Source organism: Corylus avellana, chromosome 1 (genome assembly GCF_965113065.1).
Source record: "Corylus avellana chromosome 1, dhCorAvel1.hap1.2, whole genome shotgun sequence".
NCBI classification, from domain to species: Eukaryota; Viridiplantae; Streptophyta; class Magnoliopsida; order Fagales; family Betulaceae; genus Corylus; species Corylus avellana.
Genome location: NC_142490.1, coordinates 15,568,454 through 15,586,066, shown reverse-complemented (window position 1 = coordinate 15,586,066; position 17,613 = coordinate 15,568,454). Strand labels below are relative to the sequence as shown.

The window sequence follows — 17,613 nt, the reverse complement described above, 5'->3', positions numbered from 1 at the left end:
ACGTGTCAACATGTGATTGGTCTACGTGGAATTCTGTTAAGTCAACTAACGGTCAACTGACGGAGGACTAACTTGATCTATTATCAAAACCACAGGGACCTCCTGTGATAAAGATGAAACCCAGGGGGAAAAAAATAAAGTTGTGAAACCCTAGGAACTAATTTAGTATTTAACCCTAAAATAAATAAATAAATAAATAATGAAGTGAACAGTACTCACCAAATATAAAAAATAATGTTCACTCACCTATTGATTAAACAACTTCTTTTTCTCTCTTCCTTTTTTGTTTTTCGTTTCTCTTTCTTCCTTTAATAATTGAAAAAAGAATAAACAAATATTTGAAAAAAAATATTTAAATGGAATAGTGAAAGTAGATTGTTAAAATAGTGAGGCTGTTGTGGTACTCTAAAAAAGTGAGTTGTTAATAAGAGCATTGCCCCCACCAAATTTTACTCACCAAAATGGACAGAAATTTTCTCTAAACCAATTTGGAGGAAATATGCTTCAACCCATTTAAAATAGTGTCATGTGTTTATAAACATTTAAAATGCACATTTATTTAGGATGCACATATGGATCTTTTCCGAACTACTCTTGAAGGTTGTCAGCTTAGTGATTTGGGTTTTTTGGGTCCAAAGTTTACATCGGTAAATTGGAGATCAGATGGCATCTATATCAAAGGTTAGACCGGGCTTTAGCTAACAAAGAATGGTGTGGATTATATAAGCAGGCGCATGTGCATGTTTTGGGAACGTGTTCTTCAGACCACAATCCTTTGGTGTTGAAAGCTTTTGACTCACAAGAGGTAAGGGTTGGATATCAAAAGGGGTTTAAAGTGGAGGCCAGCTGGATGCTTCATGAGGAGTATGGTGCAGTAGTGCAAGAAGCATGGGATGAAGGGGAAACTTGTGGCATTGCAGTACACACGGCTATTTCTAAGTTAGCAAGCTGTCAAACGAGTTTGAAGTGTTGGAGTAGGAGAAGGTTTGTATTGCCGAAAGTGAGCTAAAAAAAAAGAGAAAACAACTTGTATCTCTACAGAGTTCGACAATGTCAGACAATTTAGTAGAAATAAAAAGCCTGCAAGAGGAGATAAATTTCATATTGGAGCAAGAGGATTTGTGGTGAAAGCAGAGGGCTAAACAAAATTGGTATCAATATGGGGATCAAAATACGCCATTTTTTCATGCCTGGGCAAGCCATAGAAGGAAAATAAATCAGATTAGGGTGATAAAGGATGAGGAGGGGAAGGAGTGGAAGAAATCCAAGGAGATCTGAGGAGCTTTCTATAAATTTTATCAAAAGTTATTTACTGCAGGAGAGACAAGGGGAGTAGATGAGAGTCTACAAGGGCTAGATTCTCGAGTGACATGCGAGATGAATGCCAACCTTCTTAGGGAATATACGGTGGGAAAGGTGGAGGTGGCTTTGAAACAAATGCATAAATTAAAATCTCTAGGTCCGGATGGATTTGCTGCTTGTTTCTACCAGAAGCCTTGGGATACAGTCAAATCTGAGGTATGTTTGGCTGTATTGGATTTTCTCAATAAAGGTCTATTTGAAAAGGAATTAAATATTACTCATATTGCTTTAATTCCTAAGATAAAAAATCCAGTTTGTGTTACCAATTATCGTCCAATTAGTTTATGTAATGTTTTATATAAACTTATTGCAAAAGTGATTGCTAACTGGTTGAAGAAGGTGTTGCCAAGTATTATATCTCCAAATCAGAGTGCATTTATCCCAGGTCGGTTGATAACGGATAATATTCTGGTGGCGTTTGAAGCACTCCACACTATGGATAGAAAATTAAAGGGACGAGAAGGTTTCATGGCTTTGAAGCTCGATATGAGCAAAGTTTATAATAGGGTGTAGTGAAATTTCTTAGAGGCTATTATGAGGAAGATTGGTTTTGATGACTGGTGGGTACAAATGGTAATGATGTGTGTCCGTACAATGTCATTTTTAGTATTGATAAACGGACAACCTCATGGCACCATTATTTTGTCCCGAGGTATCCGACAGGGAGATCCGCCATCGCCCTATCTTTTTATTCTTTGTGCAGAGGGTTTAAGTGCTTTACTTAAACGAGCGGAGATTGATAGAAGTATTACAGGTCTTCCTATTACTAAGGGAGGCACGAGGTTGAACCATTTGTTCTTTGCTGATGATAGCCTGCTTTTCTGCAAAGCTAATATCAATGAGTGGATCCGAATTAAGGAGATTTTACAAGCATTTGAGGAAGTGTCGGGACAGAAGTTGAACAAGGAAAAAACTTCATTGTTTTTTAGCAGAAATACCACACCAGAGACTAGAGCTTATATTATGTCAGTTGCAGGAGTAAGTTTGACACAAAGGTATGAAAAATATCTGGGACTCCCTGCTCTAATTGGGCAATCTCGGATGAGTGCTTTTACTGATATAAAAGGGAGGATCTAGAAATGGATTAATGGTTGGAAGGAAAAATTTCTTTCCCAAGCCGGAAAAAAGATACTCCTAAAGGCGGTCGTGCATGCTATTCCAACGTATACTATGAGTGTCTTTCAGTTGCCTAAGTCTTTATGCAATTATATCAATTCTATGATGACTCGGTTTTGGTGGGGACATAAGGAGAATGAAAAAAGGGTGGCTTGGATGAGCTGGGAAAGGATGGGGCAGTCTAAAGAAAGGGAAGGTTTGGGTTATCGGGATTTGGAATGTTTCAACTTGGCTTTGCTTGCCAAACAAGGATGGAGATTTCTACAGAATCCGGACACTTTGGTTGCAAGGGTTTTCAAAGAAAAATATTTTTTATATGATAATTTTCTTGATTCAGGGTTAGGACGCAACCCATCCTATGTGTGGAGGAGCATATGGAATGCAAAAAAATTATTGAAGGCGGGTCTTTTATGGAGAATAGGAGATGTTTAATCCATTAAAATTTGGAAGGATAGGTGGATCTCATCTCCAATTTCTTATGGGATTCAGTCTCCAATTCGGCTGCTAGACCAAGATGCTAAGGTTGCCTCTCTTATTGATTGTTCTACATGTTGGTGGAATATACCTCTTGTTCAAGAAGTTTTTAATATGGAAGAGGCAAATACTATTTGTAGTATGGCAATCTGCCCGGGAAGACAAATAGATCGGCTTATATGGTTGGGTACTAAGAATGGGGAGTTCTCCGTTCGGAGTGCATATCATCTTGCAAAGGAGTGTGAGGAGGTTGGTAAAGGAAGCTGTTCCAATGGTGAAAATATGTTAGCATTATGGAAAGCTGTGTGGCGTGTCAAGTGTCCTAGGGTGGTGCAAAATTTTCTATGGAAGGCTTGTAACAATATTCTTCCAACTAAGGATAATTTGTACAAAAGGGGTATCACAGCTGATTCAAATTGCCCAATTTGCGAGAGAGATACAGAGACCGTGAGTCACATTCTTTGGAGTTGTGAGTTTGCAAAAGATGTTTGGTCTGATTGTTTAAGATCAACAAAAATGCACTACTGATGAGGATGGCTTCTCGAGCATTTTCGAAACACTGGTTGGAAAATTGGGGGAGGAGGAAATTCAACTTGTAGTAGGGGTTGCGAGACAGATATGGCTGAGACGAAATACAGTTGTTTTTGGGGGGGGAATTTCTCTCACCGGCTACTTTGGTTAGATAGGCCATGGATCAGCTGGAGGCTTTTCATAAAGCTGAACAGAGTAGAAGATTCAGTAATACTTGTGATACCATGCCCAAGTGTGTGAGATGGCAGCAACCGGAGGAAGGTTTTATCAAGCTAAATTGGGATGCGGCCATTAATAAAGGGACACAACGAATGGGGGTGGGGATTATCGCAAGGGATCATGGTGGTGCGATGGTTGCAGCAATGTGTACAACTAGACCCAATATTTATGATCCAGCAACTGCAGAGGCGTTGACGGTATGGACATTGGTTGAATTCTGCTGCAAGTTTGGATTTACACAGATTGTTGTGGAAGGGGACGCAATGGAAGTTGTGTTTGCTTTTCAACGTGGAGACACCTGTAGGGGCAAATATGGTCATTTCGTGGAGGAAGCAAAGCATCTGTTCAATCAATCTCTGTCTTGGAGTGTTCAATTGTGAGGAGAGAGGCCAATACCGTTGCTCATCAAATTGCCCAAAAAGCAGCGTTGAGGGATGAGGAAAATTTTTGGTTTTCAAATTTTCCAGATTTCATTTGAAATCTTGTATTCTCTGACCAAGAGGTCTTCGTTTAATGAGATAATGGATATCTTTTAAAAAAAAAAAAAAATTATTCTAAATTAGATTGCTATTAATGACGTTAAGAATTTAATGTGTTTTTTAAATGTTTATAGACATATGACACTATTTTAACTGGGTAAGAAGATATTTCCGAGAAAATTTCTGTTCCATCAAAATAACTAAAAGTACAATTTTTTTTTTTTTTTTAATATTTTAAGTACCAACTTTTTTAAAACAGATTTACTATTTTAACTATAAATTTTTACTATTTCATCTAAATATTATTTTTTAAATACTTTTTTATTTATTTTTGTTTACTTTTTCAAAAATATAAAAGGAGGGAAAAAAATTATAATATATTTTTTTTTATTGATTTGGTGAGTGAATCAATTTAATGGTAATTTGATAGGCGGACTCTTCCCGATGACTTTTTCTTTTGTAAAACCCACTTTTCAAAGACTCATTAAGGCGTACTTTACCCCCACTTAAAACTTTGGGGAAACTTCAGAAAGCCTCTCTGAACTTTCAGCCAATTTGAAAAATCTCCCATGAATTTTCAAAACTCTCATTTAGGCTCCCTGAACTTTGGTTTTCTCTCACTTTGGACCCTTTTAACATTAAACTACGTGCCCTTTTGTTTTGTTTTTTTTTTTTTTTTTAATATTTTGATTTAAAAAAAGAAAGATAAAAAATCAATTTCTAACGCCACGTGTCAGTTAGCATTGTAGCTGGAACAGTGCCGTTCTAGCTACAGTGCCGGGCTACGCTCTCCCCAAACATAACTATAAAGGGTTCAAGGTAGGCACCGTATGTGGACTAGGATTACTGGTCTATAAAAGAAGTAATCCATACCCAGAGAGACACGTCGCCATCAGACACAAATCGTCAAATACCATTTCCCTCTTTTTCAAGAATATTCTAGATATAACTGATAACACAGCTGTATTTCAAAAAAATAAAAGAAAAAAGAAAATAGAGAAGATAACAGTTGTTTTCTTTCCCCTATCTCTCTAGCCATGACCATGAGCACCCTGACGGACCTCGCGCCATTATGGCGCACCCAATGTCCTCTTGTCCCCCGCCCAACGCCCTCCTCCTCTGTCTTCCGCTCATTTCCCCACGGACGCCCCAGCATTCGCTGCTCGATCGCCAAGGAGGAATCTGCCGTTTCTTCTCCCTACTCATCCGGGGCGCCAGGCGGACACTCCGACTCGGTGGACTGCGTGGTAGTCGGCGGCGGGATCAGCGGCCTCTGCATCGCTCAGGCCCTCGCCACCAAGCACTCGAGCGTTGCTCCCAACCTCATCGTCACGGAGGCCAGAGACCGTGTTGGCGGCAACATCATCACCGTCCAGAGAGACGGTTATCTCTGGGAAGAGGGCCCCAATAGCTTCCAGCCCTCTGATCCCATGCTTACAATGGTGGTGCGTGTCTCCCACTTCTTATCTTCCTAGGGTTTCCAACTACAAAATGTTCGTACCAGTTGATTTATTTCTTTAATAAATTCGACGCTAAACCCTTTCGTCATCAAATCTGTGTACATTCTGGCCTCACTATTGGCGTAGGTAGCGGGCTGTGCGTGCCAAGAGCTGTACCGGACCAAACCTCATTCCCAAAAAAATTCTTAACATTAATCTCAATATTCTTACTTTTTATATAAATTAATGACTTTTTATTACTATTCATATAAATCACTGCAAATTCCTTTCACTCTCTTGTTCCATTCTATTGCCAAACACAGCCCAGATGTTCTTATCCTCATTATTTAATGGTTCTCCATTCGGGGAGAGTCTGATTATTCTTGATTTTTTCTTTCTTCTCTGTATGTCTTAGGTCTATGTGTTCATCTTTTTGGCTGAATTGTTCATTATTTTATATACATTTGTAGGTGGATAGTGGGTTGAAGGATGACTTGGTTTTGGGTGATCCAAATGCGCCTCGCTTTGTGTTGTGGGATGGGAAATTAAAGCCAGTCCCCTCCAAGCCGACTGACCTCGCGTTCTTTGACTTGATGAGCATTGGTGGCAAGCTCAGGGCCGGCTTTGGTGCTCTTGGCATTCGCCCTCCTCCTCCAGTTTGTCCTCTTCACCGCATTGTTTATTATTAACTGTATTTATTTATTTTGTTGCCAAATACATATGCCCATGTACATCGACCACACACACACACTCAATACTCGTCCATTCTTAAAAGTGAATTTCTCATGACAAAAGTGACAGGGGCATGAGGAATCAATTGAGGAGTTCGTGCGTCGTAATCTTGGTGATGAGGTTTTTGAGCGCTTGATAGAGCCCTTTTGTTCAGGTTATAGCCTACAGCCTAGCCTATATAGTCAACAAACCTCTTCTCATCCTGCATTCTCATTGAATTCTCTATTCTTCATTGTACAATTTTTCCAAAGTTGAAATATGCTTGGCATGACTTGTTTTCTCTTCAGTTGGTTATGTGGCTGCTTCGTTGACCTGAAATATTTTGTCATATGCAGGTGTCTATGCGGGTGATCCTTCAAAACTAAGTATGAAAGCAGCATTTGGAAAGGTTTGGAAGCTAGAGCAGAATGGTGGTAGTATCATTGGTGGCACTTTCAAAACAATCCAGGAGAGAAATAAAGTTCCCAAGCAACCTCGAGATCCGTAATATTACTCATTCATTGAAGCTTATCTTTCATGATTCTATTTATAAATTTATGTTCAATGCTCTGAATTTTGTTTGCTTTTAGGCGTCTACCTAAGCCAAAGGGCCAAACGGTTGGATCTTTAAGGAAGGGACTTGCTATGTTGCCAGATGCAATATCGACAAGGTACTGTTAGTTGGAAAAAAAGATAAATATTCTAGTTGGAAGGTCAATTATCATTATGCAATGACAAAGTGAACTATATAGTTGTTCTTTGTCCTCAAAGTGCTTCTTTGTGTGTGTGTGTGTGTGTTTTTTTTTTTATTTTATTATTATTATTATTATTTTTTAAAGAATTGGTGATTTCTTACTGATTTTGTTGGCAGGTTGGGTAAGAAAGTAAAATTGTCTTGGAAGCTTTCAAGTATCAGAAAATTGGATGAAGGAGGGTATAGTTTGACGTATGAAACACCACAAGGATTGGTTTCTCTTCAGAGTAAAAGTGTTGTCATGACTGTTCCTTCCTATATTGCGAGTAGTTTGTTGCGCCCTCTATCTGTATGCTCCTTTCTTGAATAACTCTTTAGAACTGATCATCTTATCACTGCTCTTGTTAGTGGAATTTTTGAAACTGAATTATATTTGAGGTCTAATCTTCTGTATAATTTTTCTTTTGTTTTGTTTTTTAATATGTGATTCATATAGGTTGCAATTGATTGATGGTATGTATATATTTTTATGTAAAAATATCTGTTTTAGGTAAGTCATCACCTTTTCAATTATTTGTTATTATTTCTGGAAAAACGATTCCTTGATTTTTTGAGTACTTTCTGGGTTTCGTAATTACTTTGAGATTTTCTCCCTTTTTTCTGTTCTACACATTTATTACAGTGATTTGATGGACAGATAATAATCTATAACATTAATTAATCATTATATTGCGGTAATGAAGAATAAAATTTAGATTAGGTTCTGAGCTATGTCAGATTTTGCAAGGTGGAGGCAGAGAAGCAAAAAATTAATAGACACCCCTTATGTCCAGAATGCGAAAGTTGATATATCCTCGAGATACCCTATGAGAGGTCATAAAAGAAAGGCGGCATGTGGTTTATGAGTTCTGGTTCACTGAATCTCTGTTCTCATTTGCTTGACATTCTGTCATACTAGTAGATTGGTTTTTTTAGTTGGTTGTTTGGTAAAATGGTTGAAAGAATTTGTGCCATGTTGAATTAGTGCTTACTGGTTGCTCCTAACTCATTTTCATTGACACGGGATGTTGGATATATGGTTCAGACTTTGTCTTGAATGTATGCCCTAAAGTTATCCAGCACTAGCGTTTACACTAAGCCTTAATATCATTCTTTGTTTGGTTTGGTATTATTTGAATTTCAGTATATCAGTTAAGCAGCTAATCCTCTTCAAAATTTTGGTTAACTACAGATTATTTGCCCAAGTTTTATTTGTTAAATAAAAACTTCATTACATGGTAAATTAGTTTATAGTTTATAGAGTCCTTCAAAGTGAGAGCTGGTAAATATTTAAGGTGCAGTCTCTTTGAAATACTTCAGATATTTTAGCTCCTGATAGTTTTTATCCCATATTTGTTCAGCAGTTAAAGCTTTGTTGATGATACATACCCTGTGGGATGGTCCTTGGTGGTGTGTAATCAAAGTTTGAAGTAGCAGTGGTCTATCTATATAAATAATATTTATTTATTGGGCTAAAGAAATCATACATTTATAATTTTATTGGACTATAGAAGGAACTGTTCTCTGTTCCTTAATTCGTTAATTTGCAGGCTGCTGCTGCAGATGCACTTTCGAAATTTTATTACCCACCAGTTGCAGCCGTGTCCATTTCATATCCAAAAGAAGCAATTCGGACAGAATGCCTGATAAATGGTGAATTAAAGGGGTTTGGTCAATTGCATCCACGCAGCCAAGGGGTAGAAACTTTAGGTATATTTGCTTTAATTTACACGTTAGTTATGGCTGTGACTCATTTTTAACATCTGGTTATACTTGATGTAACAGTCAAAAGTTTGATAGTAAGAACTAATATTCTGTTAAGGATGCTTTGAAAATTTCCTGCCAAATTCAGCATGTGGATTTTCTTTGGTGTTGCAGGAACTATATATAGCTCATCACTTTTCCCCAATCGAGCACCAGCTGGAAGGATTCTGCTTTTGAACTACATTGGAGGGGCTACAAATCCTGGAATTTTGTCCAAGGTATGACAGTTAGAGATGATTCACTTTGTGGTTTTAACGGTATTGCAGTGGTATGGATGGTTTATTTAGGTCAAAAAACCAAACTGATTTTTTTCGTTGAACTGTTAGGTGGAGGCATTCACCAATGACAGAATTCTGCAATTCAACTTATTTATCAAAAATAATAATAATAATAATAATTTGAAAGAAAAAAAGAAAAGAAAAAGGAAGATTTTTTTCTTATTTTCTTATTTTTTTTTTTTTTTTTTTTTTTTTTTTTATTACCTTAGTTCAAATATATGCTTAGATATTGCATGTGAAGATCAATGATTGGTCTAACTTTCAGCGGCATTATCTTTGACCTCTGATTTATTATGTTTAGATGGTAAATATCAGAATAGGATCCTGAGAAATCATTTTATGTTCAAGATTTTATTTGACAGATCTAAAGGTTGAATGATATTAACCATGAAATAGAAGGATCCATGTATGTAGATATCATTCAGTTTCTTCTTTCTTTCAAGTCTTCCTAATACCATGGATTTCAATGACAGACGGAGACTGAACTTGTTGAAGCAGTAGACCGAGATTTGAGAAAAATTCTCATAAATCCTAATGCAAAGGATCCACTTATGTTGGGTGTGAGGGTGTGGCCACGAGCCATTCCACAGTTCTTGATTGGTCATTTTGATCTTCTAGATGCCGCAAAAGCTGCTCTCAGAGATACTGGGTCTCAAGGGATGTTTCTTGGGGGCAACTATGCATCCGGTGTAGCCTTGGGCCGATGTGTTGAGAATGCTTATGAGGTCGCGTCTGAGGTGACTGATTTCCTATCGCAGAATGCATACAAATAGTGTTAGATTTTAAGGAAACTTTGGAAATTGACGGACGCTTTCACCTATTGGGATCATCTGTTCATTATGGGGTTTTGGTAGCCTCTTTTGTGGAGATTATTTTTTTTTTGGGTTAGGCATTTTACTTTGGTTTTTATTTGACTTGTAATTATTAGGTCGTTGTCATTAACGACCCCCTACTCATGTCATTTCCAATACTTACTCTTCCGAGAGACAATTATAGAACTACTCTTGTAATCGTGCAGTCATTGGTTAGCGCGCACGAAATGAGTTTCTTTCACTTTCTTTGTAGTCGTGTGGCCCTAGATCTAGTCATTGCAGATGCTTCAACCATGGGGCAGTGGATCCTGATTTTTGCGAGTCCTTGTGGGTTTTATTTTCCCAAGCTGGCGGGTGAACAGCCAAAATTTGATTGGGAAAGTGGATTTCATGTTAAATCTCTTATAGCAATTTAAACAATAAAATCGCTGAAAATCAAATCTCTATCGGGGCAGTGGGTCAAGTGCCAAGTGCTTGTTTTTACTTGGGATGTGCTTGAATGTCTTCTGGTTATGCATACAAGTGGGTGAAATATGCAATGGACGTTCCAAAGTAGGCATTGATTTACGCATAAAGCGCTGCCTAACTTTTAACTATGGACACAATCCTCCTTGAAATGTGCCAAAGATATTATTCTAGTCACCGGAACAAACCATCTCTTGAAAAGGGGCAGTAGGTGAGAAAAATGTTTGAGCCTAAGCCTAATGGTATATATGGGTGGTGAATAGCGGGAACATTGATGAATCACGAGGCGCCTAGTGTTTTTTTGATAGGTGTAGAGGATTTGAAGGCAAGTTTGATAGAAGTGACGGAGCAAATTAATGGCGAAGAGAGGGAAAAGGTCGGTAAAGAATAGGCCATAAAAGGGGTCATGCCTCCAGCGTAGGGCCTGGTCTCGGAGACATACTTACATGGGGGAATTCAAAAGTAATTGTAAGTTTGACTGACAAAAAGATGGAGAATTGAAGATGTTGATGGAGATCGATTGAAAGGAAAAGGAGGAAGGAAGAAGAGATGTAAAGCCTTAAGGGAAAGAGATTTGTTGGTCTTAAGAGTCCAAGACATTAAAACATGCTTTTTAAGCTCCAAAAAAAAAAAAAAAAAAAACACTGTTACTGTTGTTGGAGACCAACAAACATATGATAGTTAATTGAAGCAACATCATGGTAGGGAGGGTAGGGAACATCTTCCTTTTCCTTTTCACTTGTTGCAAGTTCTCCATTCTTCCTAGCAATAGGCGTATCTTTAGGTCCAAGCAAGATTTTCCTGCCACCCTTGTGAAAGAACAGGGGGGAGAATGGAATGAATTTGACTAATAAGTAATATGTGTGTGTGTGTGAGAGAGGAGGTGCATCAACAGTATACACGTGCACGTGAATTGTACACGTGGGTGCGAGCTGTTTAGTCGAGAAGCAATCAATGTTGTAAATGCTTTTGGTGACTTTTTTGTTTCAATCTTTTCCTTGTGTTTACAAATCGAGTTGATAGCCTGTCTCCACGATAGGATCTTTGGCACCTTCTTTCAATAAAAAGCATTAATTAGCAGGAAAGATTTGTCTCTGTTTAATCTTTTTTATGAATCGGAGTGCAAAATAGTATTTATTCTCTTTCCGGTCAGACAATAAAGAAATTGATTTGTTTATATTATTATTATTATTATAATTATAGCCTTTTCTTTTTCTTTATAATTTTATAAAGAAAAAAGAAAATTAAGAAATGATGCAAGTGATTCTCAAGAGTTGAGACGCTCGACGTCCCTCGTGGCAAAAGATTGATACAGAAAAGATTAAAGAAGAAAAATTCTATGAGAAACACAAGGGCCCCATAAGTATTTATATTTATGGGGGGCCCAAAATGTCCGAGGTTTTAACTTTTATCTTTGCGTGTTGAAGCATCTCCCGTGGATTTGTCGATACTTATATAATTATGCAGGCAGCCTTAAATAAATCATGTTTAACTACGTATGACAACACGTAACCTCCTCAGCATTAATATCAATACACACTAATTTAAATACGCAAGCCCCAATGCGCAACACGGTAATCATAATCCATATCCATTGAACTTTGATTTGGAGACGATTTAGGGCATGCATGCTGATGATGCGGTTATTTTAATACGTGTCTAAAAAGAATTCCTTTCTATATATCCAGGGACCAGAGACTTGTCCACATTCATTTCCTCAAGTTGGTATGATGTTGTTTGTGGTGGACGCCTTGTTCAACGACTCCGAGATAGCAAAAGGAGACATCAATTCACTACAACCTTTACTGTTTCTGAGAATATTGTCTTTACATTTGCTGACACTGTCAACTTCACCCGGTTGAAATATGTTGCATTTACTGTTTTTTTCTTTTTAATTAAATACTACATAATGAATATGATTTGATTTGTAATTATTCGCTGCAAATGCCTTTTTTGATGGTAAAACTAGAAGATGCTTATCCCACCATCAACCAGAATATGCCTAAAATTGGCACATGAACCGCATTGATCAGCTTAATTAATTAAGTTGAAATGCAAATTATGAAACATGCCACGTTGGTTCCTAGTTCCTACTCGACGCGTGCGCTTGTCGGCTACCCTCACAGCATTTCAGGCCGACCAGTTATTTGAAAGAAATCCCCCCTCCCAACGCATAACACATTCATCATTTGATATTATGATATCTCTCTCTCTCTATTTATTTAAACGTAAGGTGGCGGCTTTGTTTGTCGTCACATCTAAGAATGGGGAGAAGTAGTAATTCTTGTTCATCGTCAATTGACAGCAGCAACCACCCATCTCTCTCTGGCGAATCCTCTCTCCCACACCTCAAGAGAGACCTTAGCACAGATCTTAGGCTCGGACTAAGCATCTCATCTTCTATTCCAAGGTATATATATATATATTCTTCATAATTGCGCTAGTATATATAGCCCATCAGTATGATCATGATCACTATCAAAACTCCAACGATTTTTTCCAAATAATAATCTCTTCCTTTTTTTTTTTTTTTGGTATTAGGGAGCAAACGTTGGATTATCTACCAGTAAAGTCAGTTGCAGCAGAAGGAAATGAGTGCAATGATCACACCACTTTCTTTGTCAAGGTTTACATGGAAGGCATCCCAATTGGCAGAAAGCTGGACTTATTAGCCCACGATGGTTACGATGACTTAATAAGGACTCTTGACCATATGTTCAACACTAACATTCTCTGTTAAGCAACCCATGTTTTGTTTTTAGATTGATTCTTTGATCTAGTTATGTTGTTATGTTGTTATGGGAGAAAGTTGGAATGATTTGATATTTTGGAACAGGGGGAGCTGAGGTGGATAGAGTGCAGCCTGAGAAATGTCATGTGTTAACTTATGAAGATGAAGAAGGGGATTTGATGATGGTTGGAGATGTTCCTTGGGAGTAAGTTAATTTAATTTTTGAGGCATTTAGAATTAATACTCCTCCTCTCAATTAATTAATTAATATTGGGTTTTCTTCTGGTTTATGTAGGATGTTCTTGTCCACTGTAAAGAGATTGAAGATCACAAGGGCAGGCCTATGTTAAAATTTAGTGATTTTGATGCCTCCTACTCTCTTTCTTCCCCCGATTTTGTCATGTGGAGTGAAACCAATGTAATGATCGAGCAAAGCATAGTTTTTTTGTTGTGAAATATGTTCCTGAGTTGCATATGTACATTCATACGTCATACAAGCAATAGTTTTATCCTCTGGATGCAAGATTTTGTATGAGATCATGATGTGGTTGACAATCTTATTGCAGAAACCATTTCTATTACAGATGACTACTGTACAAGGAACATTTGTTCCGTTTTCCTTGAAGATGTACAAATTGATCAGAAATAAGCTTAGTTTCCATCCAAAACTGTACCTTATAAATCAGACAACAAACAACTTGGCTCCTCTCTGCCCCCCCTCTCCTTAAAAACAGAAGAGATCAAACTATTTGCAAGAAGATACGATTTGGGTAATTAGCCAGTTCATGCTCATTATTCCCTATTTGAACTCGTTAATTAGTCAATCCCATTATTCTACTTCGATTTTCATGATCAAGCTCAACAACATGCAAAATGTTCAAGGCACAGATGGATATTTGGAGCCTTTAATTGCCTGCTTCGTTTCATCATTTGAAGAGGATTTCCCTTTTGAAATCTCAATGCTCAGGTTTCGAGGGAGGGCATACAACTGCAGAAGACAACTTAGAGCAGTTGCTGAGCATGCCGGTAGATGATGCCTCAAGTGGAGAGCTGAAGATTCTCTGAGTCATTGGTTGGGCCTTAATTGAGCCCATTGTCTTGGGCTTAGAGTCTTCAGACTCATCTATATGTTTGGTTTAATGGTCGAGAGTCTATACCATTTCCCTCTTCCTAGGAATTGGTTTAGTTGAGAAAATAGGATTCTGGCCCGAGTCGAGTTGGCTTTAGGAAGTAGGCATTTTCCAACCCATGGGGTCAGTCTACTTTTTAAACTAAATTATGTATTTTGTAATTTGGGTTACAATTGCTGAAGAAACGCTTCCTTGGACTCTCAAGGCCCACTCAAGCCCTACTGAGTCCGTTACACCTCGGGCCTAGCTAGGATAAGTGCATCTACTCTTAGGTTGGGCTGTGCCTGATAGGTCCTCTTGAGGGAGTCGCTGACAACGGTTTCCTGCCTTACATACACATGGTGAGGGAGCCAGAAAAGGAAGGATATCCCCCATTTACGGTTTTACATATTTAAACTGGACTCAATAAGGAAATGAGCCGATGAAGTTTTTCTCTGTTCTCATTTCATGGAGTTTTTCTTAAAGCATCATATTGTATTTTGTCGGGACCTTTAATGATTCACTTTTGCTTGTTTCTTGTCTTAATAGATCTATTTAACTGAAATAAGGACGCGTGGTCAACTGTACAAATAGTTGCGGTCACAAGTCAATTGAGACAAGTTTGATTTATAGAATAGAAGAGAGAAAGCCATGTGCTAGGGACAAAAGAACAATAAACATATGGAGTCTAAAAATGGGTAATGGGATCACACATTGTCACGTTCTCGTTTGTTCCTTTCTTCTTGTAAGTTGTAACCATTCTATAATGCATGTTTGGAGCATCAAGCAATATTACTTTATTATTCAAATCTCACAGAGAATTAGATACAATAAACTACAGAAGAGGAAAATTCATTAGTTAATCCTAAGAAGCATATGGCCTCCAAAACATGAAAAAAAATATATATAGCAACAACTAGAGTAGCATTATTTTGTTAATTAATAAGGTTTCTGATTTTCACAATCCAAGTTAGGTCCAGTATCAACATTAAACAACTTTGCATATCTCTGGAAATACCCAACCCGATCATTCACCCGTCCATCACCGGCTATTCCACACTCAAGCCCGCCGTTGATTATGTTGGTCACCAATCCAAATCCGGCAGTCCGATTGGCTGCCACGTCAGCTTTTGTGGGGACGTATCTTCCGACCATGACATTGTGACACGAGGGCTTGGGCTTCTGCTCTGTCATCCAGAACCATAGAGCTGTCTTGAATGCAATTACAGAGCTGTTTGCTACGATTTCCGGGTTCCTAAGTCCATCAAATCCCAAAGCCTTCCCAGCTGGACCATAATTGAAATTCCTGCATTAATGAAAATTTCCAAGAAAAAAAAAAAAAAAAAAAATTCAGCTAGCCAGCTATAATTTGCTTGAAGAACTAGAAGACCAATGCATAACATTAACACGTACGTAACGTAAATTAGTCACGTACGTAAGATTTAAGAATGATTTACCAAGATAGTTGAATGGGACCTCTTCCTTTGTAAGATTTGCCCGGGTAGCACGGCCACTCTGTGTTGGTGGAGTCACAGTAATTGCTTTGCGGAGTGACTTCCTCTTTAAAGCACAAACCCCAGGCGTAAGGTCCGTCAGGTGCGGTAGGCCACCCACCCGTGGTCTCATGCGATATCTGAGCAAGAAAAGCAGCGATTTCACGCTTTCGTGTGAGTAAGCTTCCGATGGCACCGAATTTGGGGAAGCATTTGGATGCTTGGATGAAAGAATCGTAGGGGTAAAAATTCTTGGCAGGGCAAGCAGTATCATCCTTGTGTAGAAATATTGCATCAAAAAGCTCTTTGGTAATTATAGAAGAGATGGGGAGGCCCTTTGACGCATTGGAAAGAAAAGTAGTACTGGAGGAGCTGAAGAAGAAGAAGAAGAAGGTGAATGTGAGAAATGTAAGACAATGGGATTGGGAGGGTGAGACTGAGATTGCCATTTTCTAAAATTAAAGAGTTGAATTTCTTCGTGCTTGCCAATGGGAGCAAGACAAGCCCCTTCTTATAGATACATACATTGAAGCTTCGGTCCTGCGATCTTCTAGGATTAAAGAAGTTGACGCGCGATGGACGGGCATAAATAAGTCAGAGGTCTAACTTCTGACTTTTTTTTTTTTTTTTTTTTTGGTAAAACTCTCAACTTTTATTCGATTTGACAAAGCCTTTTAAATTTTAAAATCTCTTAATTTAGTCTCTTCAACTTTCAATTACTCTCAATTTGAACCTCTACGTTAATTTAGAGTTTAAAAATACCAAAAAAGATCAAAGTATCCCTGATTTTCTTTAATAAAAAAATGTTTTGAAATTAAGGGTAAAATTTGAATTTTATAAAAAAGTTAGAGGTATAAACGTCATTTGACGTTTAAAATTTGATGAGGGGTCCAAATTAATTGCAATTAAAAGTTTGGAAGACTAAATTGACAAATTTTGAAATTTAGAGGTGATTTGTCAAATTCAGTAAAAGTTGATGGGGCTTTAGTGAAGTTATTTTTATTTTTTATTTTTGGGGGGGGGCGGGGGTGGGGGGTTATTCAATTAATTTGTTTGAATTTCTTGTATGAAAAAATCAAATATAATGCCCATCCATTTTGACTGGTCCTCTTTGTTGAACAATTTCAACTATATATTTATAAGAATTAAGTAAATGAATCTCATATAAATTCTCTTATCAATTTGGACAAATAATTAGTGATCTCAATCAAACGGTTCACCTACCATTATCTATGAGAAGTGGAAATGTCGACACCCACATACGATAATCATGTGTGTGACGTGTGTCCCAACTCCCAAGTGCCCACCTTGGGTGCGTGCAAGCACTAACCAAAATCTGGTCGGAGTGGTTTGACTCGAGACTTGTTCAACACGAGCCGAGTATTGAAAGAGGGATCCTAAGCGCACGCTATGTGCCGTTGACCATGAGCCGCCTCGAGCAAGTGGGTCAGTTAGACTTTGGAACGCCAGCTACATTGGAATCAGCCCAAAAGAAAAAGGCATATCCGGAAATAACGAGATGGGCCTCAGCCCACAGTACCGTCAAGATTGGAATTAGAGAAATGGGCCTATTTCTTGACAAAGGGGAAAAGGCCCATTCCAACTCCACCCACTTCCGTGGACCGTGCCTGATTTATCATTCAAAATATCAAACAGTACATCTGTTAGTCTTTACGAGTCCCATCCAATCAAATTGCCTTCCTCTTCCACAAAAAGAATCCAAATTAGGCATACCATTAAAATGGTGACTACTAGGTTTACATGTTTTGTTGTGAATTGAAGGTAGCAAAATCATTTATAAAGGGGGAAATTACTTCCATCATCGGGAGTGTGAGACCCAAAGCTAGTGGACATGTACACTAGGAGTAGGACGTGCAAAAGTCAAGCCCATTTTACA

The 17,613-nt window shown here is 38.1% G+C and overlaps 3 protein-coding genes across 3 annotated transcripts; 2 read left to right on the top strand and 1 right to left on the bottom strand.

The window, feature by feature from the left end:
• Positions 1–5,160: 5,160 nt before the first annotated feature.
• Positions 5,161–10,159, top strand: LOC132170499 (Flavin containing amine oxidoreductase family). The gene is made up of 9 exons (XM_059581498.2): positions 5,161–5,626; positions 6,091–6,276; positions 6,422–6,506; positions 6,688–6,835; positions 6,922–7,002; positions 7,203–7,374; positions 8,615–8,774; positions 8,943–9,046; positions 9,580–10,159. The coding sequence occupies exons 1-9, from the start codon at positions 5,219–5,221 to the stop codon at positions 9,877–9,879; spliced, it is 1,644 nt and encodes a 547-aa protein (XP_059437481.2). The 5' UTR covers positions 5,161–5,218; the 3' UTR covers positions 9,880–10,159.
• A 2,429-nt stretch (positions 10,160–12,588) lies between these two features.
• On the top strand, positions 12,589–13,699 carry LOC132170500 (auxin-responsive protein IAA20). The gene is made up of 4 exons (XM_059581499.2): positions 12,589–12,793; positions 12,925–13,118; positions 13,220–13,319; positions 13,410–13,699. Exons 1-4 carry the CDS (start codon positions 12,648–12,650, stop codon positions 13,462–13,464), a joined length of 495 nt encoding a protein of 164 aa, XP_059437482.1. The 5' UTR covers positions 12,589–12,647; the 3' UTR covers positions 13,465–13,699.
• Positions 13,700–15,075: 1,376 nt separating this feature from the next.
• Positions 15,076–16,165, bottom strand: LOC132172499 (Chitinase family protein). Its single transcript, XM_059584009.2, has 2 exons — positions 15,681–16,165; positions 15,076–15,529 (listed from the first exon to the last, which is right to left on the bottom strand). The coding sequence occupies exons 1-2, from the start codon at positions 16,163–16,165 to the stop codon at positions 15,163–15,165; spliced, it is 852 nt and encodes a 283-aa protein (XP_059439992.1). The 3' UTR covers positions 15,076–15,162.
• Positions 16,166–17,613: the final 1,448 nt, after the last annotated feature.

Coding starts and splice junctions, on each gene's coding strand:
- LOC132170499 (XM_059581498.2), top strand. CDS start 5,219: ATGACCATGAGCACCCTGACGGACCTCGCGCCATTATGGCGCACCCAA. Junction 7,003..7,202: donor CCAGATGCAATATCGACAAG/GTACTGTTAGTT, acceptor TTTTGTTGGCAG/GTTGGGTAAGAAAGTAAAAT. Junction 7,375..8,614: donor GTTTGTTGCGCCCTCTATCT/GTATGCTCCTTT, acceptor GTTAATTTGCAG/GCTGCTGCTGCAGATGCACT.
- LOC132170500 (XM_059581499.2), top strand. CDS start 12,648: ATGGGGAGAAGTAGTAATTCTTGTTCATCGTCAATTGACAGCAGCAAC. Junction 12,794..12,924: donor ATCTCATCTTCTATTCCAAG/GTATATATATAT, acceptor TTTTGGTATTAG/GGAGCAAACGTTGGATTATC. Junction 13,320..13,409: donor GTTGGAGATGTTCCTTGGGA/GTAAGTTAATTT, acceptor TGGTTTATGTAG/GATGTTCTTGTCCACTGTAA.
- LOC132172499 (XM_059584009.2), bottom strand. CDS start 16,165: ATGGCAATCTCAGTCTCACCCTCCCAATCCCATTGTCTTACATTTCTC. Junction 15,530..15,680: donor GGTCCCATTCAACTATCTTG/GTAAATCATTCT, acceptor TCATTAATGCAG/GAATTTCAATTATGGTCCAG.